The sequence below is a fragment of the Rhipicephalus microplus genome, chromosome 1 (assembly GCF_043290135.1).
Source record: "Rhipicephalus microplus isolate Deutch F79 chromosome 1, USDA_Rmic, whole genome shotgun sequence".
In the NCBI taxonomy this organism is placed as follows: Eukaryota; Metazoa; Arthropoda; class Arachnida; order Ixodida; family Ixodidae; genus Rhipicephalus; species Rhipicephalus microplus.
Window position 1 is genome coordinate 114,479,607 of NC_134700.1, and position 21,897 is coordinate 114,501,503.

Genomic DNA, 21,897 nt, shown 5'->3' on the forward strand with positions numbered 1-21,897 from the left:
GTTCACCACCTTTGATTATAACTGACACTTTTGCCTATTTTCATAGCTGTTGTAGTAAGCATTTAGAAAACAGTATTATGCAAGTACACAAGATTAGCTGCGATGACTTCTATTGTTGTGTATTTATAGGTTTCATAATCTCTCTTGCCACTTAAATCATTTGAATGCGTGCCGATATATACATACCCGTATCTCTTGCAGTTCTCGTGCGCCCATCGTAGACCCGTCACCGTGGACAGGGACAGGTTGTAATAGGAGTCCACGAAGTCGGACTGCACCAAGTCGCCGTATCGGCTGGACTCCTCGCGGAGCCTGTGCTCCAGCACGTGGTCCGGGCTCGTTCCCAGCACGAAGCCCAGACGGCACAGCACTACAGCGTCTCCGGTCGAGGAGTCGCTGTGCCGACACACCGACCCCCACGTGTCTCTGACGAGTGCTCGCCGGTCGAAGTTCTTGACGGCCGACTGGACGAGAACCAGGAAGGCGATGGGGACGTCTCCGGAACACAGGCTCGGGTTGAGCGTGAAGTGGTACTTGGAAGGGTTATATGGCGGCAGCCACGTCGGCTTCGGTCTCGCCGCCTTCTTGCTCTTGTTGGCGGCGGCGGCGACTCTGTCCAGCCTCTTGAGGCTCTCTTCCAAGAGGACGGCAACGCGCCTGTTTTGCTCCGTTTTCCGAGAGATGAGGCGGTACGCGGCGGCTGGTTTGGCTCCACGCTTCTGCGTCTCGATTTTGTTGTCCGCCGCGCCGGCCGGCTCGCTGACGCCGGGACGACGACGAAGAGCGTCGTGATCTGCGCCGGCCGCTACGATCGTTCGCACCGAGGGCTCCTGCTTGTCCCGAAACACGGGCTCACCGACGAGGCTCTCGCTTGTGGAGCTTTTAATGTAGTAACGATAGGTTGAACGCAGTACGTTTGGGAACTGTGCGAACGCGGCGAACGCTGCCAGGGTGAGCGCCAGGCCAAAGCAGGACTTGGTGGCGTAGCGCAGGCGTACCTGTTCGAACCAACGGAGGAAAAGAATGGAACTGTTTAGAAAGTACATAGTTTCTCAGATGGTTCTACGGATTAATTCGCGTGATGCGTCATAAGATAGTGGTTAATAGAGCATGTAACTCTCAAGTAAGACCAGCAATCCCAATATTCTACATTTGCATATTTGTCAAGTTCTCTTCAGTTGACGAGAAACCAATTTCCTGTGCAATTTATTCGACCAAGGTCGCAAAACGGGAAACTGCGCGTCAGTTTAGCGTGCTATCGGCCTGCTTTTCAGGCGTGCTTTTCCATTAGAGAAACTGAAGCCAGAACACCGAACCTGTTCGGGTTTACACGTGCAGGAAATTCTGAGTACTTTGATTAAATCGTGTTGCCTGCATCTTTCCAAGCTTTCTAAATTTGTTAACGTTCACTGGCGACTTCATAATGCAAGGTAGTGATCACCTTAACACGCGTAAGCATACGGCAGTGAACAGGGTGCGTAAGTAAAGTTTAAGCGTCCGTATTAATGGAAACCATTCTATCGAAATCGTTCATAACACGCAGTTACAAGCAATCTTTCTGCTGGAAATATTATAAAAGAAATCGAGTGAACGCTGCTAAATAGTTCGCTGAGGAACGAAGAGAGAATTAAGCCCTTTGAGTAGTGCCCCTGATTAATATTATTATTCATATACTACTAATGTTTTTGTTATTAGGATTAATAATACTGTTTTTCTTATTAGCATTATTGCTGTGACTGTTCATTGAAATACAAGAAGCTGAGCGTGGAAAAAAATACGCAGTTGATTGAAGAATAGATCATTGTATGTATGTATGTATGTATGTATGTATGTATGTATGTATGTATGTATGTATGTATGTATGTATGTATGTATGTATGTATGTATGCATGTATGTATGTATGTATGTATGTATGTATGTATGTATGTATGTATGTATGTATGTATGTATGTATGTATGTATGTATGTATGTATGTATGTATGTATGTATGTATGTATGTATGTATGTATGCGTTTGTGTACATCGTACCTCATAATAAAATTAACATTTATTCCGAATCCGCCTTCCTCGCGCAACGTTTTCCTCTCTACCCATGTCTGAGCAGAACTTCGCCTTCGATAGTATTGCACAAGCACCCTCATATTGCACCAAGACATTGCTAACAGCTGTACTCCGGTTATGTTAAAAGCCTAGCCCCGCCGCGGTGGTCTAGTGGCTAAGGTACTCGGCTGCTGACCTGCAGGTCGCGGGTTCGATTCCCGGCTCCGGCGGCTGCATTTCCGATGGAGGCGGAAATGTTGTAGGCCCGTGTACTCAGATTTGGGTGCACGTTAAAGAACCCCAGGTGGTCAAAATTTCCGGAGCCCTCCACTACGGCGTCTCTCATAATCAAATGGTGGTTTGGGACGTTACACCCCACAAATCAATCAATGTTAAAAGCCTAAACCCGAAAATCGTTTTCCGCGCAAGACTCCTTAAAGGCAGCGGTGCTTTTCTAAAAAGACAGCACTTGAAAATGACCCTATACGTCGTGCCAACGGCAGCCTGCCACAAGAGTAACGAAATGAAGGAAGAAAAGCAGATTGCGCAATTTGTCTCCGCAGGCTACGACGTCTCGACGCATTCGACCTTAGGAGGGGCGTCCCGCCTACCGCCGCTTAATGACAGGCCCGCGCGAGGCTGAATCTGCCTGCGCACTTTCGATGTCCGTATAGCGACGTTCGCATGCACACACACGGGGTGGTTCCGCAATCTTTTGAGCACCGAAAGACGGCCGTGCCTCGGGGTATTTTACCGAGAAGCCGGACCCTAAGCGAGGAGGTGCGCCTACGATGGTTTTCGACATGCATGTAGCCGTCATGGACGTTTGCGCGGGACGGCCATCGCACGCACTTGCATCCGCGTCATCGACGCAAACACTGCTTTCTTCTCCGCGCGCGCGGGCTCAATTTGCCAGCGGAACACGGAGGGGAGAGATCTGTCAGTTGCCGCTTCTGGAATGACTTCGAGGTTGCTTGGGAAAAGCCTCATAGGTAGCGGTCAAAAACGGAATGGCCGATGCACCAGTGGTTAGGGTAACAGTACTCCGTACGCAGTTTGAAATCGGCTCAAGCGGAGGATATCACGAAGAAAAAAAAAACGGGCGTGCAATAGAGAATGTAAGCAGTCGACGCAAAAGACGCACACGTGCCACTTCGCATGGCGTAAAGCTCAACCTCTGTAATCGTGGTAACGCAAGAACAACGACGTCCACCAGCTCTGTACAATCCTTATGTGGCGGAAGCATGGGTTGTTGAGAATAACCCTATAATCACAATATGGTGATTAACGGCGTTACCCGCAAGCTCCTGGAAATCAACTTCTGTTCAATTGGAAACGAATGTACAGCCGACAACAAAACTTTGCGGAACACGGGCCCCACTGCAAACGAGAATTTCTGATCTGTTGGGAAATGACGGTTCTAATCTAGTGGCACAACGTATTGATAAAAATTCGGTTAAAGGTTACATCTCCCCCCCCCCCCCCATAAAAAAAAACAGGAATATATATTTGACTAAAACATGACGTTCCATAAACTTTTGCTGTGTAGAGCAGACCTTTTAGACCGAGCCCGGCTTGATCTAAAAACATGCAAGTGAGGCTCACTTTCTTCTTTTTGTCTGCATTGATGTGTGCAGTCTGGTTACGCAGTCGCTGAACTGATCTCACTAAATGTATCATCTTTAAAGAGATGCAAATGCATTTTTCGGACTGCTGAAAGCGTAATATTCAATTATTTTAGAAAAAAGTTGCCAAACATTATGACACAAAAAGTATCAATGAAAGACATTGTTAAACAATGCAGCATAATGTGAAAAGCAGAGTGTCTCAAATCGGAACGTTAATTTCGCAAACTTTTTTTGTTGTTACTGAGATACAGGGCCATGACTATTACTGTAAGTCCAACTGGTGTACATGAGGCGTCCTGAACCTTGAAGTTTACTCCTGAATATAGCGTAGCATTGCTTTAAATACTGACTCATGCTATGATGCCTTGCTAAATCTCCTCCTTGTAAGAAACCTTAGTAAAAGATGTGTACGCGTATCAAGTAGATTAATCCTGAAGTACTCTGTGCTGAAGTTTTCTTAATTTTTAACACAGATTATAGTTAACGCATAGGTAACAATTTTTGCTAATAATCCTCTGTTATAGCACATCTGACCCACGTGAGTGTGTGTATGTGCCCATTTGTGTGTTTTTAATAATTCAGGCTTATTTTTCAGTCACGGCTAAAGTAATATGCAAATCAGGTTGATATTTTAGCGGCCACGCTCACAAATGTCAGTCAACAAGATAAAAAGAAATGACGTGGAAACAAAAGCAAATATGTGCAATATTTTAACTAATCTTTGACAGCAATGAACTGTCTCTGATCCATATAAGAAACAGTGGTTAATCTTTTTATGCACCCTCATTGAACATCTCACATTCGTGGAGTATTGGAGAATCATAAGCTTACGGCTTGTATCTCTGAAGTTGCGGTTTTTGATTAATTGATATGTGAGGTTTAACGTCCCAAAACCACTATATGATTATGAGAGACGCCATAGTGGAGGGCTCCGGAAATTTAGACCACCTGGGGTTCTTTAACGTGCACCCAAATCTGAGTACACGGGTCTACAACATTTCCGCCTCCATCTGAAATGCAGCCGCCGCAGCTGGGATTCGAACCCGCGCCCTGCGGGTCAGCAGCCGAGTACCTTAGCCACTAGACCACCACGGCGGGGCAAAGTTGCGGTTTTTACAAAAGCAACTTTCACCTGCTCGAAACAAACCATTCTGTACCACCTACGAATCCAATAGACGTGTTTCATCTGAATTTCGAAGTTGTGCGCTACAGCTAGCGTTGAAATCTGTTTACTTTGAAATGCGAAGCATTTCTTTGACTACCGCAAGCACTTTGGGCATCTATCTATCTATCTATCTATCTATCTATCTATCTATCTATCTATCTATCTATCTATCTATCTATCTATCTATCTATCTATCTATCTATCTATCTATCTATCTATCTATTTATCTATCTATCTATCTATCTATCTATCTATCTATCTATCTATCTATCCGCCTGGGTGTTCTCGTGATCCCCCCCTTTAACTTGGGGCAAACCAAAATTATTAGCGGAGGGTAAGATGGTTTGACGAATACGACACGCTGTTCATGACATGAAGAATACCACCACCTCGTCGCGTAGGACGTCCAACATATTCCGCCAGACAGTGGCACATACCCGTGGGCGGGTATGTGCCCCTGGTATTCGGTTGTGTGCCACAGGTGATTAACCATTCATATCTATCCAGGAACGGTGGGAACACACATTGGTAATGTTAACGCGGCAGCGTTAAGAAAATAAAATCACAGAATATCCACGAGGTGAATGATGACGAGTGGGGCGAAGCTCTCCACAGGGAGGTTAATCGCCCTAGTCGATCACCAAACTAAATACGTGAGAAACACGGACGTACGCAAGGACTGAGGGACGCACGGATAGACGCACGGACAGACGCGCGGAAGGATGGATGGACGAGCGGAAGGAGGCGCGGACGCACTGACGAACGCGCGGATGGACGGATGGACGCATAGACGGACTGACGGCGGCTTCGCCCCACTCATCATTATTCACTCCGTGGATATGCTGACATCATTTTCATTGACGTGCAATGGAATGCAACTAGCTACTACGACGACTACGACGACACGGGACGTACGGCTCAGGGCGTAAGGGGATTCGCCCCTAAAAGGTGACCTCGGCTTCGTTAACTCGTTGAATGTTAGGAAAAATTGTCAGGGTCCCAGCTGGAATCGAATCCCAGCATTCTGCGCGGGAACCAAGTGTCCTGCCACATAGCCATGCCAGGTCTCGCAAATGCTTTTCAAGTAGATCGTAATGTTCGTGAAGCGTCCAGTGGGGATGCAGTGATGGCTAGCCAGTTGCATAAACATTACATATGTACTCCTACGATACAGCCGTCAAGTCAGACACTAAATGTGAAAGGCACTAAATGTGATTGACAGTTTATATCAAACATGGAACGGCGCGAACATACAAAGGTCATTTTATTTCGAGAGCGTTAGGAAGAATCAGCGCATCTCCACGAAGTGAATGACGACGAGTGGGCGAAGCTATAGGTCTTAAGGTCTATAATGTCTACCTTGAACTCGATGTCTGGTATACCGGACGGATAGATGGAATGACGGACGCACGAAGAGATGGACACGTGGACGGTCATACAGGTGGACGGACAGATGGGCGTAAAAATGGATTCCAGAAGGATGGACGGAAAGACAGATGCATCGACAGACGGACAGCACAGGTGATCATGTGCTGTGTTGTCGTATAGTTGTATATACATAAAGTCCATAAAGTCGGTTGTTTACGCTAATGTTGTCGTTTTCAGTTGTGCAGGTCGTTAGTTTTGGTTTTGGTTTTGTGGGGAGTGATAGAGGCCAATGAGGTCAGCCTTTGAGCTTTGCCTCTAAGATCTGGCTTCAACAGCGTTGACCCAACGAAAGCGTAGAATAAATTTTAGTGACCAGCGGGGATGGATCCCCAGCATTCTGCGTGACAATCAGGTATTACACCACAGAGCCACGATATAGGTCTAAGGAACTGCTTTTCGACTGGACAGTAATGTTCGTGAAATGTCAAATGTGCTTGAAGTCCTGTTTATCTAATTTTATAAATAGTAGATACGTAAACCTATCACACAGCCGTCACGTCAGGTTAACGACAATTGTAGTGAAGCGCCATCTACTGAAGCCGGATCGACTAAAGGTACGCTTGCAACACGCATATCTTGCAGCATTCGGGGCTACCATCATCGCTGGCATAAACACTACAAATCAGCTTGCTACAAATGAGGTAGCTACTATAACGGCTTGCTAATACCCATGTTGCTGTTGGCATCGTTTCGCCACAGTAGACACGAAACTGTTTAACATATGTCTGTGCGTACAAAATCACTTGTACATATATTTAGCGCCATTCCGTAATGTTTCAAGTCAATTAAATATTTACAACATAGTCACTTTCCCTCCACATACTTCGCACAATTAATGAGAATTTCACTCACGTTCTCCTGCTGTCGATTTGCTGGGCATTAAATGACACAAAACGTGTATGTTATATTATCCTGCTTTCCATTCACTGCTTATGAACTGATGAGGTACAAATACGTATTTTCTGTTCTCAGTTCTCAACTCCACACATACCCTTGGTAATTTGGTTCAGGTGGCACCTTCTATCCGCTACCTGGTGAGAAATAAATATATGGTACCTTCAACATCAAATGGTACCTTCAACAGTATGTCATGGTCGAGGTCGCGAACACACTTTTTATTTGTGAAAAATAAGCCTGGCGCAAAAAAAAAAAAAAAAAGACGACGAGGAACTGAGGACACGAACTTCCCAAACAAGCGCGTCTTGTCTTCGTCTTCAGTCCACTTCGTGTGGTTGCTTCGTGCCCATCGTTTTTTCGCCATTCCTATTCTTGTCAGGTAATGAACCATCAACTATTCGAAAAACGCTGCTGGCACTTTTTAAATGCGAAGCATTTCTTTGCGAACTTTGGTGACTTTATGGCTATCTATCTATCTATCTATCTATCTATCTATCTATCTATCTATCTATCTATCTATCTATCTATCTATCTATCTATCTATCTATCTATCTATCTATCTATCTATCTATCTATCTATCTATCTATCTATCTGTCTATCTATCTATCTATCTATCTATCTATCTATCTATCTATCTATCTATCTATCTATCTATCTATCTACCTATCTATCTATCTATCTATCTATCTATCTATCTATCTATCTATCTATCTATCTGTCTGTCTGTCTGTCTGTCTGTCTGTCTGTCTGTCTGTCTGTCTGTCTGTCTGTCTGTATATCTATCTATATAGCCGTTATCCATAGAGTGTTCGGCAAATGCTTTGAAAGGCCACTCTTCGAGCTTTCGCTGTGACTGTGCTACGCGTTAAGCCCATGCATGGAGTTCTTTTTTTAATGCGAAGCATTTCTTTGCAAAATTTGGCGACTTTAAGAGTATCTATCTATCTATCTATCTATCTATCTATCTATCTATCTATCTATCTATCTATCTATCTATCTATCTATCTATCTATCTATCTATCTATCTATCTATCTATCTATCTATTCGCTTACATTTGTGTGCACTCGTCCGAACACGGCCGCTGACACCCAAACCCGAGCACTCGCACCCAGGCTCCAGCGACCTGCCTTCGCTTTGAGGTGCCAGGGATGGAAACGTCAGCTATCGCCACCATTCAGCGGCTTGAGGAGGCTTTGGCGAAGCAACGGAGAAAAGGAGCCGTCGACCCGTCTTAAGGGGGCGGAGGCAACCGAGTAACTGTCGCCTAGTCGGAGCACAACATCCTCAAGGTATAGGCTCTGAGATTATCAGACTCTAATAGCCGTAGTATTAAGATGGGGAACATTCGCGCCCTGCGAGGCCGGGCATTTCCTACACGCCGGATGTATAAATAAATGTTATTTCTCTCTCTCTCTCTCAGTATAGCGATGTCACGCTATTTTAGCTAATTTCCAGCCTAACGTATCCCCCACCGCATAAATATCTCTCTCTAGAAATGACCAAGTTTTGTGGCGCAGACTTCACGCGGCCACAGTGACGACTTCTTTCCTTTTATCCCTTTTAACGGATGGCGAAACCTCTCCTCATTGCAACTTATTTGCTAGCACAAGAGCCGACTTCCATCACGTATTTCTGAACTGTCCGAACAAACCCAAGCCCTCGTGACAAGTGTCAGTACAAAAGGAGAGATGCTAGGCGCTCTTCACCACAACCGGCGTTACAGCGCCGGATAGTGAGCTGGGCCAGAAGGGTCGCCGAAGCACCGCAATGTCCGGTCACCTAAAGCGGCTCGAGGAACCGTCGTCATCCTGCTTCCACTTACCCTGCCCTACCTTCCCTCATATGATTCTTTCGTTGATCAATAAAGTACTTTACCTGCCTATACTTACCTCAGGCATATTTCTTCATCCTCTTCACCCACAGGTGAAGACATAATACGAATAGAGATAGCATAAAAACTTCGAATATCGCATTTTTTCTCTCCAGATGCAGCCTTGGGCAGGTATGTTTTAAGGGCTTCCAGCAACTCTCGCTTAACGCAAGAAAACGACACATCGGAATCCATATCGGAGAACCCGGTTCTCAATAGCTTGCACTATCCTCCGCCGCACTAGTGTTTCAACGGGTATATAGATCTTCCATTGGATTGTAAAATAGGGGGAGAGCGCGAACGCAGTCCCCCACTACCAAAAATTGCATGCCCCATCTGCCCCAGTTTGGGGTAGTGGCAGGGGTCAGCACGAGCGCAGTGCAATGCCCGCGCCTCTCCCTGGGGGCACCGCCATCTTGACCACGGTCACCCCGGCACCAGGTAAGTATGCCAGACAACGAGTCGCACTCGGTCAGCACACATCGCGACGTCTTTTGTCACTCTGGTGAGGTGCCGACGACGGTCGATGATAACTCTTTGCTATTTGGCTATTTGAAGGAGCTATTTGAAGAAACACAAATGGGCCACTAATACACGCAGAACTGTTAAATTAAATTGAACGTATCTCTGATTGAGAATAAAAAAAAGCTCAACTATGATCAAATATACCAGCCGTTTTAGCGCAACAAGCATGAATGATCGTTACGCCGCCAGAGGCGCTAGCGCTGCGGTCATTTGCCGCTTAGGGCGCACGTTTTTTCCAACGCTATTCATGCACTTGTGCATGTATTTTCAGCGCTACATCATGACGTTCCAGCCAATAAAGAAATTACAACACAGTCACTTTCATAGGCTTCGCATAACATCGATTGCGAAGGTACGTGTAATCGGCCAATTTTTAACCCTATCAAAAGGGCAGTTAGTGCAATGCTTAAGCACCGCATAATGATTGATTCAACTGCTGGAGTCACGTTAGAAAGCGCCACTGGATTTACCTGTATTGTATTCTCACTCTCCAAACAATATTTTCCTTCTATTGCGCACCACTAGCCTTCACCGCTATGAACGTGTGAGGTGCAGAAGCAGCAAAACAGCTACGAATGTTTAATTCACAGGAAGTGACCGCGACGTCTTGACATCAAAGAGCGTGTTTCATTACGTAGTCACGAACGCCGTTGCGTATGCAGGCGCGTCCGGAGAGGAACTCGAGGTGGCGCCGTCAGTTGTCCGGCGTGTCGGCTGTCAACCTTGGCGCCGTGTGAGTGGTAAACACGGCTCGCGGTCCTTGCGAACTTCGTAGCGGCGATCACCACCCCAATGAGGGCAAGGAAAAAGCGTGTCACGACGATACACACCTACGCTGTAGCTCAGCGTCTTGGACTGTGGATGCTGTTATGCCAGCGAGTCCTCGTCAAACGTCCGTGCCTCTGAAAAAGGCAATCTGGGTCAAGGCCAGCCCGCCGTCTGCCTGACGCGAACATCTCAACGGCGTGAACACGCGCGGCGCCTCTCTCGCCCACGTGCATTGAGTCAGCGGCGCACGTGACAGCGAGCCGGCGTTCTCGTGTCTGGTGGTCTGACGCATGGCGCGGCAACCCCATTGGAAGAATCTGCGCTGACGACCAGCGGCGCTTCTGATTGGACATTTTGGTTGGACCCGGTGTAAATAAAAGAAGCCCTGCGGCGCGTCGCGATCGGCGGTCCTATGTGAGAGGCGTCCCCGTGTCGGAGTGCCGACATGTGTGTGAGTCAGCGGTCTTAGGCGAAAGACTGACCTATGTGTTAGAGAGAAGAGCTCGGCTCTTCGAGTCTCAGTCGGCCCCAGTGCCGAAATTGTAACGCCTCTGTAAATATGCTGTACATAAACCTTGTTTAACTCACCGTCGTCTCGTCCGCTCGTCTTATCAGCTCTGCGCAGAAGCAGTCGCGAGCTGATAAACATACGCTACCAAACAGCTGGTCACCTTCCCGGCGGAGTTGAAAGCAGTGGCGCCTCCGGGGCCGTGTTGGCGTCGCCGTCTTTCGCAACAGTGGTGGCTTCGGCGGGATCGGTCCGTCGTTCTCAACAGTGGAGGTCAGCGGCGGGATTTCGGAGGTGGCCTCGCAACAGTGGTGGCTTCGGTGGGATCGGTCCGTCTTTCGCAACAGTGGTTGGCAGCTGCGGGATCGGCCGGCGTCAGCGACATCGATGCGGTGAGTGCCTGATGTTTTCCCCTCAGTTCACCAGACTACTCTAGCTCAGGTTGTAGTAGTTTAGAGAAGGGCTGTGTGAAGCATTAGAGTGAGCTTTGATCGTTTCAAGCAAAGTCGAAGTGCTTTGAAACCAAAGTTAATGCGGAGGGGGTAAACACGGGAGAGTGAAAAATTGCTTGCGCGTCTTGCTAGTTGACTTATAGTGGGTACGGCAAGTAAATTGTTAACAGGGGCAAACAGCAAGAGGCTAGTGTGAACGATGGAGAACCTTAAAGTGAAGGAACTCATCGAAATTTGTGAGGAACTCGGCATTACTTTAGGCCGTGCGAAACGAAAGCAAGCGATCCTTGAGATCATGAAGGATGAGGGAGTGTCGGCTGAGGAAGTCGATGAGGCCTGGGTGGATATTAAAGCACGCCGTGAGGAGGCTGAAAGGCGAGAAGGCGAAGCTCGCGAACGTGAAGAAGCTGAAAGGCGCGAACGTCGCTAGGAGGCCGAGAGACAGGAGCGTCTCGAGTTGAAACGACTAGAATTGGCAATCCTACAGTGTTCGCAGGCGCCTAGCGTAGCTTCTCCAACAGTTCAGGTCAGCGGTTTTAGAATTCGGGACCAACTGCCACCGTTCGTAGTAGGCGAGGACATGGCGAAGTATCTCGTCAAGTTTGAACACGTCTGTGAGCGAAACGCTTTGGAGCGGTCTCTTTGGGCGCGGAACCTGCTAGCTCTTCTTCCCGGCGAAGTGTCCGACGCGATAACTTGCTTGTCGAGGGAAGCGTTTGAGAGCTATGACGAGGTTAAGGAAGTGCTCTTGAGACGTTATAAGTTGTCACCCGAGGCTTTCAGGCAAAGGTTCCGGTATGCTGAAAAGGGGAATGAGTCACACGTTGACTTCGCGTTTCGTCTTAAAGCCGATTTGATTGAATGGCTCAAGGGCGAAGGGGTTTATGACAACCGCGATAAAGTGGTGGAATGCGTTGCATTGGAGCAATTCTACCGCTGCATCGAGGAGGATGTCAAACTTTGGCTGCAGGACAGACTTGGGGACGTACAGTTAAACAAGGCAGCTGAGTTAGCTGAGGAGTATTATACTCGCCGAAAGTTGCATAGCAGGGCAGTGCGCGTTGAAAAGGATGAAAGAAAAGAGGGCTTTTCAAGGAAACCTGATCAACGGAAACCCGCTCCGCACCGTAATTTCAAGAAGGACCCGTCTCTTACGAAGGACAGTGTAGGGGAAGGGCAAACAGAAGCGGAGAAATCGAGTGAGGTTTCTACCACACACAGTAAAATTTTTACACCCTTATAGGTGTAAAAAGGGTGTTATCTCAATTTACACCCTTTTTTCAAAATTTCACACCCTTTTTTCTTTTGGAACACCCTACAAGAAGGGTGTACAGGCAAAAAGGGTGTTGTTGAACAAGATGAAGGGTGTTAAGGGAAGGACTTAAGGGTGTACCCGTGCCACACGGGCACAGAAAATGACATTCGGTATATATAGCGAAGACACGTGCACTCAGTTCCCGAATGACATTTTTTCTCGGCGTTGCTGTTATGTCCAAAGCGAATGACATTTGACTTGATGATTTCGATCGCACCACCTTCCTAGTGAGCATTGGGTGAGTATATATAGCAATAAAAAATAAACAAGCGTTTACAAGCTTCATACACATCCAATGATAATTGAAAGAATAAATAAGCATATTACACTGCCGTTAGCTTTCGTTCATTAGTTTCTTTCACGACGTTGCAACCAACCATGGCAACTTAAGCCAAAGCTAGTCAGATCCACAGCATAAAAAGGAAATGGCGCCTGGCGCATTTATTTTACATTGCATATATACCAGCTGAAGAGAAGTTTTAAGCAGTTGTTTGAGTGATTGGTGTAAATAAGATACGCGAAAAGTTTCCTTCTAGTCGAATCAAATGTCGTTTTATATTTCTCAATCAAATGAGTCCTGGCGATGACATTAGAGGACGAACGGCATTTGGGCGATTGCGATTTCGTTCATCCGTGATGTGGCACCACGCGAATGGCCTTCAATCTGAAAGCATTATAGGAGATAAATGCCATTTTTTCTGCCCGTGTGGCACGAGTATTAAATGCATCCATGCTTACATATTAAAAAGACTTGAGTGGAGCAAAGTGTATGTTGTACTGCATTTTTTAAGATTATGGTGTCATCGACACCACACAAACAAGGAAATCCTTTATAAAGCCATTGTCACAACGTTATTTTTTGTAATATCTTTATTTTCATATGAAAAGATCATGATATACACTTTTTGCTTCGCAGAAAACTGTACAAGAACAATCAAGAAAATGCACAAAAAATGAACACACACTCGCAAAGGTTCAACATGTGTGTAAATATTTTTATATTTACATGTGGAACAAATTTGGTATCGAAAGAAGGAGAGGTACTTTTGAAATAATTTTTCTACAAACGACACTCAAACGACATTCCGGAAAGTTCAAAAGGCTCAAATTCAACAGCCACGACGAGCGCACGCCGTTCTCACGCGTTACTCGAATATAGGATGTGCTTGATCAAGAAGGAGACGCCGCCATTACCACTTCCTTTCGGGAGCGCTGTTAGCACGACGACGGCTGCTGGCCCTTCTTTTTTACTTCTTTCTCCGGCGGCCGTGGCAGGGCACAGCGCCTTCGGGAAGAGGGGATGAAAGATGTAAGGAGACGAGAGAGAAAGAGTGGCAGCGTCTTTGGAAGGTTACGTTCGCTTGCAAGTGACGACTCCAGCAGCAAACGCGTCAGAGAGGTCGTGTCCATGTAAGCATGGTTTACCCCCTGTCCCTCTCCGCCCCCTCAAATTCAACGTAGAGAAGCGAGCGCGGAGGGAGATACCATTGCATATAGAAGGTGTGATGCTTCCGCACTTTCTCGGCATCTCTTTCCACACCCGCAAGCTTTCACTCCTCCGTCAGTACTCGTGAGTGCGCGCCATTTTGATAACTGCGCCGTTGAAAACGTGACTATCTGCGCCGTTCGCAGAGTGCTGAAGCGTTTGAATAGTATTTGGCGTGCATTTTCTTCACTCGCGCTGAGGACTTTGGAACGTCAATTTTGTGCGCTGCGTCATCCGAGATGCCGCCGATCCGTTGTCTGCTGACTGTACCGCACATTCAGATAAAGCGGACGTACCACTTGGAAGAAGGTTCCGTGGTCGCCCTCAAACATGCGATTGCCACATGTCCTGTCCTTGGGTCGCAAGTTCAACTGTCTTGCAGCAACTTTCAGGTAAGTGACTGCTTATTTGTTCAACTGTGTATTTGTTGAGAGCGATAAGTGCTTTTAATCGTCGTTGAAAGCTGAGGCCCGTTTTTATTTTTTTATTTTTGCTGCGAGTTTGCGTAGTTTCGTATTTAAAGGCTGGGAATGTGCGCTTCTGTACTATTGTTAGTGGGGTCCGGTTTGCCGAAACAGTGTTGCTAAGAGGAAAACTAAGCGTGCAAGTTTTTGTATTATTTTACAACTCATGCGTTTTTATTGTCTGCCTCATACATGTGTACGCGTGCCCGAATTGACAGTATGTCGAAAGGCAACTACATGTTTCGCGTATCGACATCGTAGCTAGGCCTCACTGAAGGCTTGTCAATGGTCGCAAGCCCTGTGTTCACGTTCTGACCGCATTAACCTCTCCTTGATGTAATTTAACTCACCCCTCCCACACACCACAACAAAAAAAAAACGTGTTGATACTCGAGATAACATCGGCTGCGATGTGGCCGAACGAGTTCGCCGTGCACTTTTGAACTTAGTTCGCTGAGCATGCGGCTGAACTACACTCGCTTCAACAAAGTTCGTTGATTTTGAACGGTTGGCAGCGCACACCACTTTTCATAGAATGCACAAATAAAGCATGAGAACGTAGTGAGGCGCTTGCTTTAATATTTTCAAGAATGTCACTTTTGTTCTTATCGTACACAAACCTGTGTTATCGTCGATCTAGAGTGTATTGTAAGTTGGAGCGCTCTCGAGTGTTTTGTATTGTTGAATTAACATATATAGCGTGTATGATGCGAGTTGTGGAGTTGTCTCAAGTGTACGTGAGGAGAATTGCATAGTGAGGGGATTAGTCGAAAATTTATTTCGAGTAAAGATGCCTATGCGTACCTGCGTGCGTGTTTGTGTGCGCGTGCGTGTGTGTGTGTGTGTGTGTGTGTGTGTGTGTGTGTGTGTGTGTGTGTGTGTGTGTGTGTGTGTGTGTGTGTGTGTGTGCGCAAGGCATTCCGGAGGCCGTGTCTCCAACAGGCCATGCGTGCTGGCAGCTGAGCCGTGTCTTCGCGATCTAGGAACATACAGTAGCGAACAAACCCTCATACATCTTTTTCAGTTCATTGACAATATACGGGGTTGGTTTGCAGGTAATGGATCCTCTGTTCAATGAACTTGTCGACCTCGCTACTGAAGACAGCATACCCGATATGTCGAAAATCGTTCTTATGGCACAGCAAGAAAGTAGCGGGAATGAAGCGCCGTCACGTTCATCGTCACAGGTAAATTTTCTGAGTTTTACGTTCTTATTGTTTAATATTATTAAGATTAAATGCTCTTTTATAAATATTTAAATTATCAGTTATTTAGTTTTGATGATCAGTTGCAACTGTTGGCGCGAGTGATTTTTGGCAGCGAGAGCAAAACGGCACGAAATGTCTGAGTTTGTTATCAGCTGATGTCATTCTAGAAGTCCGATGTTAAGTCCTAACGCCTGATGCTCTTCTCTAGATTAGTTATCGAATATGGTACAAATCCTTTGCGGATGTTACGATCTAGCTGCTTTTTAAGTTTTACCGGCTTATGTTGATTTGAGTACATTTTGTTGGAATATTACTTACGGCTAGGGACACGTATGCTGTGGGTGAAAGAGGAAGTGTGATTGTGAGCAGCAAAGCAGGGGGACTTGAGTCAAGCGCAGTGTTTCTTCGCGGAAGGTGCGGGTGAAATCGGTGTTGTGGAATAGCAGGGAATGAATTAATAAATTTTGAAGTATTTTATTTGAAGTATTATTTAAATTAAAAAAATTGTATTGAAGAAATTGTTTTATTATCTGCGCTTTTCGCACGCTGGCATGCAAGGCCCTGGTTATGTTTTTTTTTTTTGCGTGCGACACAAACTTTCGTGCACTCACGCAATTTTAGGAGGGTGCCTTTTTTTAACCATTGCAGTTTTTTTAAAATAAAAAGTCTATGATACGCTGGTTCCTGTCGTTTTCGCACAAACTAGATGGCGAAGCGAAAATAACTTTCTGCAGCTAAAATGACGACCACGTGACAAATTTAAAACTGTTCAATTAGCATTTTAATTTTGGGCTTTAGTGCCGTATATATCAAAGTTCTAGTGGGAAATCATAAGTAATCGCACCTGGCCGGCACGAAGCACAGCATAATACCGAAATGACCCGTGGAGCGGAAGTGGTGAAACTTAAATGGAATGGTGCGCCAAAGCAGAATCTGGTCGTAAAAAGTCTGCAAACATCTTAAAATACCCAAGTAGACAGCTTATCATTTGTCTAAGATGGGTGGTCCTGATATTTTCCGTTCTGAAAATATAAAAAGGCTAAAAAAACATTTCACTTCTCTGCAAAAAGAAATGGCAAAGTGTCTGCGCCAGAGGTTTATTCTTAGACAGGGGAAAAGTTTCATTGCAGTTTTCTTGTGCACAGTGCATAAATAGTACGAGAGAGCGTGTACCAGTTCATGGAAATGCCGATTTTTGCTTGCACTACCAGGTGCAATGAAAAGCTTAAACCAGCTCTGCCGTTATTATTGTAAAATACCTACCACCTCGTCATTGCAATGTATGAATACCAACTTGCCGCTGCCCTCTATGCTATGCATTGTATCTCAATATTGTATATTGTGCATTCCCACCCCTGAAACTGCCCGCGAGGGCTTACAGTAATATAATAAATGATGGCAGTGTGAGCTATAGCAATAGGTTTACAGTTTCTAGAATGTGTTGTGAAAGACTGGCGTGTATTTAAATATCTCCATGCTATAAGCAATATCTAGTACATTTACTGACCAAAGTAATAAAAGATGGAGCTCTCAATTATCGTAACACTGCAACTTTACGAAATACAGCTTATTAAGTTGCCCTTGCTATGTTATTACTCACTACTCACCAACAGCTAGCGAAGTACCATTGAACAACACTGCCAATGGCGTGCAGCGGAGTTCATTTTGTCAGATGCATTATATTGTTTTAATCTCCCAGTTAAACCATAGTTATGCTGCACACATTGAAATTGTTGTTAATGATAGATATCACATCTGTAATGCTAAAACACAAGTTGTGTCTTTTAAAGTGCTCTAAACCTGTTTTTTAAACTGTACAGAATTTGAAGTAAGCCACTCAGTGAAGTCTTATGCATTTTCACTTTGCCTATACAGGACGACATGCCAGCAACGCCATGTGTATCTTATAATGGGGCCGTCCTTGAAGATGCAGAGTTTTTCTGGCTGATGGTAGACCAGACAAAGTGTTTTCAAGTGACTAATGCAGAGGAAGGACTTGTCGCAATTATGTGTGCAAACTGGTTGTTCAATGTTCAATATGCTTGTAAAGCGTTCAACACCCTTGTCGTCCTCGAAAGATTTTTTCTTGAGCTCGAAAAGACAACACCAAGATCTGTTGTTGCGAAGTTCTTAAACATTGTCGTAAAATCCACATAGTCATATGATAATGCCATATGGTAATGTTCTTGCACATTTGCCTTACTGCATATTTTTTATGTTTGATTGTATTAGTGATTGAAAATTTATTGATTATTATTGCCGTTTTTAGTGCCGCATTAATTTATTTTGCATTCGCTTCACAAGTCGTGCATGTTTCTCCTTTTGCATAGCCGGGCACACATGCTGTCAAATAACCCATGGTCATTGAACTTTTTAGTTATTACCATATTACATTCCTGCAAGACAGAACTATTGTGCAATAGTTTTTGCTGCTTGTTTGCTAATCTAAATAACATTACACTGCCTTGGTTATGGTCAGATTAGATTATGTGGGCCATTATGATATAATGCACATTGCAAGAAGCATGTGTAAAATTTTGCAATAAATGTAAATAATTTAGAGAAAAACTGCCTTGTGGTACTTGTTCTTGATATTTAGTCTGCACAAATCCATATTTATTTCTAGAATGCATCAAAAACAGATTTCTTTAAAAGTGAGAGCGATGCGCATCTACATAGCACTGTTGTTTTTATATATGCACAATATTTTTAACTTGGTAAGACTGAACCTTGATTTAGCCATGCCAGGTTTAACTGCAAATTAAGTTGCTGAAATATGTGTATTCTCTGCATCCTGTAATAGACAGGCGCACTGCTTTGAGTACTATATATATTAGCATGTGCCGTGCATACATGTGCCGTGCATACCCGTTAGTGCTCTGTGGAAGTCGATATATAGCCATGGATATTCGTGCACATATATATTGACTTCACCCTGCCCTGAAGCGGAACACTGCAGCGCACGCCTATCGATATAGCAGAGGGTGCACACTTTTCCAACACCCTTGAAAAAGGGTGTTCCAGTTCAAAACACCCTAACACCCCAATTTTCATTTTGCTCGACACCCTTCGTCTAAGGTGTTCACATAACACCCTTTCAGTAGGGTGTATCTGAAAACACCCATAGGGTGTTCCTCTGGCGACAAGCCAGTTTACACCCTTAAGGGTGTAAAAAAATTTACTGTGCACAGGCATTAGAACCGGAAAACAAACGGAAGCCGCTAATCTGCTACAACTGTAAAAAGGAAGGGCACATCGCGAGAAACTGTCAGGAAAAGTTTGCCTTCGCAACGATCCGAGAATCAGAAAAAAACATTCGGTTGTTGGAGCCGTATCTCCAAGAAATTAGGGTGAATGAGAAAACGTGCCGAGCACTTAGAGACTCAGCGGCAACCATGGACGTTGTCCATCCTTCATTGGTGTCTCCGGATGACTTCACAGGAGAATGCGCGTGGATCAGGCAAGTCGCCGAGGAGCAGAGTGTTCGCTTACCAATCGCCACGGTTGTCATTGAAGGCCCGTTCGGTAAGCTTCGCACCGAAGCAGCTGTGTCTGCCGCGCTGAACGATCGTTTTCCTTATCTTTTCTCCAACAACTCGGAGCAGCTCCTCAAAGAGCAGGGCAAATCGTTCTTCCCCAACTTAGCGTGCATGGCCCTCACGCGATCGCAAGCGCGAAAGCTTTCGCAGGAGCTTGATCTGGTTCAATGCGGTGAACGCTCAAGTGACCTTGTCGGCGGGTCGACGGAACCTCAGAGAGGAAATTTTCCGCGTGAGTCATGTGAGCAGTCACGCGAGCGGCCCGTCGCGGAAGCGGCCGGCGCGGTATGCGTTGGGGGAGACGACATGGCGCCATTGAATCAGAGCGAGAGGGCTGCAACGCTCTCGCCTGTAGCGGAAAGTTGGAGCGAGCTGCCGAGAGTTGATCGAGAGACGCTCATTCGGGAGCAGCGTGAGGATTTCTCGATTGGAGCGCTGGTGGAAGGCCAAATTGAAGCGCTAGCGGAAAGCCAAATTGAAGCGCCAATGGAAAGCCAAATTGAAGCGCTAGTGGAAAGCCAGAAAAACGCGGCAAAAGTGCTGTCGAAGGAGCACTACGAGAAATCTGTGAAGAAACGCGCTTTTGAAGTAGGAAGTCAGGTAATGCTGCTGCAGCCGTTCAAAAAGAACAAGCTTGAGGTTGATTGGGAAGGGCCTGCCAATGTAATATCGAAGCTTCCCGATACGAATTCTGAGGTGAAATTAGGAAGGCGGCAGAACAAAATTTACAACTTGATGAAACCCAAGGTTCAACATCAAGCGGTCGTAAATCAGCTGTTGAATGCTTCAGAGGAAGAGGGAGCAGAAATTTGGAGTTCTAGTGAGGTAATTGAAGGGGGATCGAAAGTAATCCGGGAGCAGATAAACCTAGAGCCTAGCTTAAGTGAAGGAGGACCTGAGAAAGAGGACCTGAGAAAGATTGGTTCCGAGTTTGAAGACGTGTTTTCGGACCGCCCCGGAAACACGAGGTTGATCGAACACGATATCGAGCTAAGCGGTGAGGAGTCAATCAGTAGCAAGCCGTATCGTTGTTCTCCTGTGGAACGTCGCAAGTGTGAGCCGCTCTCGGTGCCGCATAGGTATCGTCGCCTAAAAGTGGCCGGTTACTGAGGTGGAGCATGTTGCTCCACAGCGCAACTTTGACGTTCGCTACAAAAAAAAGGAAGGCTAAACGTTAATGCAGGTGCATTGAGCAGTGCGTTTAGTTAGTACCTTCTCAACCTTTCGGTTTCTGGCTGGCGATTCGGGGCAAAATTTTGACCTCATCACGACCTGGGCTGAGCGCTCTCGTTCAGAGTGATCTCAAGGGGCCACCTTTGTGGTATTCTAATTCGTTACGTTGTTGTACGTGGGAAAAAAATTGAGTTGTCATTTTAAGAGTCTTTTGTCCCACATGTGCCTCTTGATGTAGAGGGAACAAAATTCCGATAAACACGTAGATAGGTATATGTTGTACTATACTTTGTCTGGTGTTCTGTCGGGTGACCGAGGGCACTTGCTTGTGTCGTGTGTTGTCTGTTGTCGAACCGTTCTTAGCAAGTTGCAGAACCATCGACAAGTGCTGAAACCGAAGATGGTCAGAAGAGACGAGCGAAGTTGGCCAGCAAGTTGTGGCGACAAGCCAGTGGAGCTAGGATCCGTCGTCAAAAATGGGATGTGTTCCCGGAACAGTCTGGAGCTGTATTCTCCCCATGGCCCTGGAGGCGAACCTGGAGGGACCTGGCGAACGAGCGCACCTGACATCCGAGCCCCGTGGAAGCAGCTCGTCTTTCCGGTGCATTGTCTGGCGGCGGGGGTGCTGTTATGCCAGCGAGTCCTCGTCAAACGTCCGTGCCTCTGAAAAAGGCAATCTGGGTCAAGGCCAGCCCGCCCTCTGCCTGACGCGAACATCTCAACGGCGTGAACACGCGCGGCGCCTCTCTCGCCCACGTGCATTGAGTCAGCGGCGCACGTGACAGCGAGCCGGCGTTCTCGTGTCTGGTGGTCTGACGCATGGCGCGGCAACCCCATTGGAAGAATCTGCGCTGACGACCAGCGGCGCTTCTGATTGGACATTTTGGTTGGACCCGGTGTAAATAAAAGAAGCCCTGCGGCGCGTCGCGATCGGCGGTCCTATGTGAGAGGCGTCCCCGTGTCGGAGTGCCGACATGTGTGTGAGTCAGCGGTCTTAGGCGAAAGACTGACCTATGTGTTAGAGAGAAGAGCTCGGCTCTTCGAGTCTCAGTCGGCCCCAGTGCCGAAATTGTAACGCCTCTGTAAATATGCTGTACATAAACCTTGTTTAACTCACCGTCGTCTCGTCCGCTCGTCTTATCAGCTCTGCGCAGAAGCAGTCGCGAGCTGATAAACATACGCTACCAAACAGCTGGTGACCTTCCCGGCGGAGTTGAAAGCAGTGGCGCCTCCGGGGCCGTGTTGGCGTCGCCGTCTTTCGCAACAGTGGTGGCTTCGGCGGGATCGGTCCGTCGTTCTCAACAGTGGAGGTCAGCGGCGGGATTTCGGAGGTGGCCTCGCAACAGTGGTGGCTTCGGTGGGATCGGTCCGTCTTTCGCAACAATGCGCAAGCCGCATTTGGAAACTCTCCTTTTTCCTCTTTCTGT

The 21,897-nt window shown here is 46.4% G+C and overlaps 2 protein-coding genes and 1 non-coding gene across 3 annotated transcripts in view; 1 reads left to right on the forward strand and 2 right to left on the reverse strand.

Annotated features, from left to right (window-relative positions):
- Window positions 1–21,897, reverse strand: part of LOC119178245 (beta-1,3-galactosyltransferase 1-like) — a 77,108-nt gene that overhangs the window by 23,577 nt on the left and 31,634 nt on the right. The window contains exon 2 of the mRNA XM_037429441.2: window positions 187–998. Within this exon, the coding sequence (XP_037285338.2) occupies window positions 187–998 (812 nt within the window). The remainder of the gene's footprint in view (window positions 1–186; window positions 999–21,897) is intronic.
- Window positions 9,318–9,481, reverse strand: LOC119178822 (U1 spliceosomal RNA). Its single transcript, XR_005110790.2, has one exon. It is a non-coding gene; the product is annotated as a U1 spliceosomal RNA (small nuclear RNA).
- On the forward strand, window positions 12,620–21,590 carry LOC142796520 (uncharacterized). The gene is made up of 2 exons (XM_075887296.1): window positions 12,620–14,478; window positions 15,606–21,590. The coding sequence occupies exon 2, from the start codon at window positions 19,154–19,156 to the stop codon at window positions 20,405–20,407; it is 1,254 nt and encodes a 417-aa protein (XP_075743411.1). The 5' UTR covers window positions 12,620–14,478; window positions 15,606–19,153; the 3' UTR covers window positions 20,408–21,590.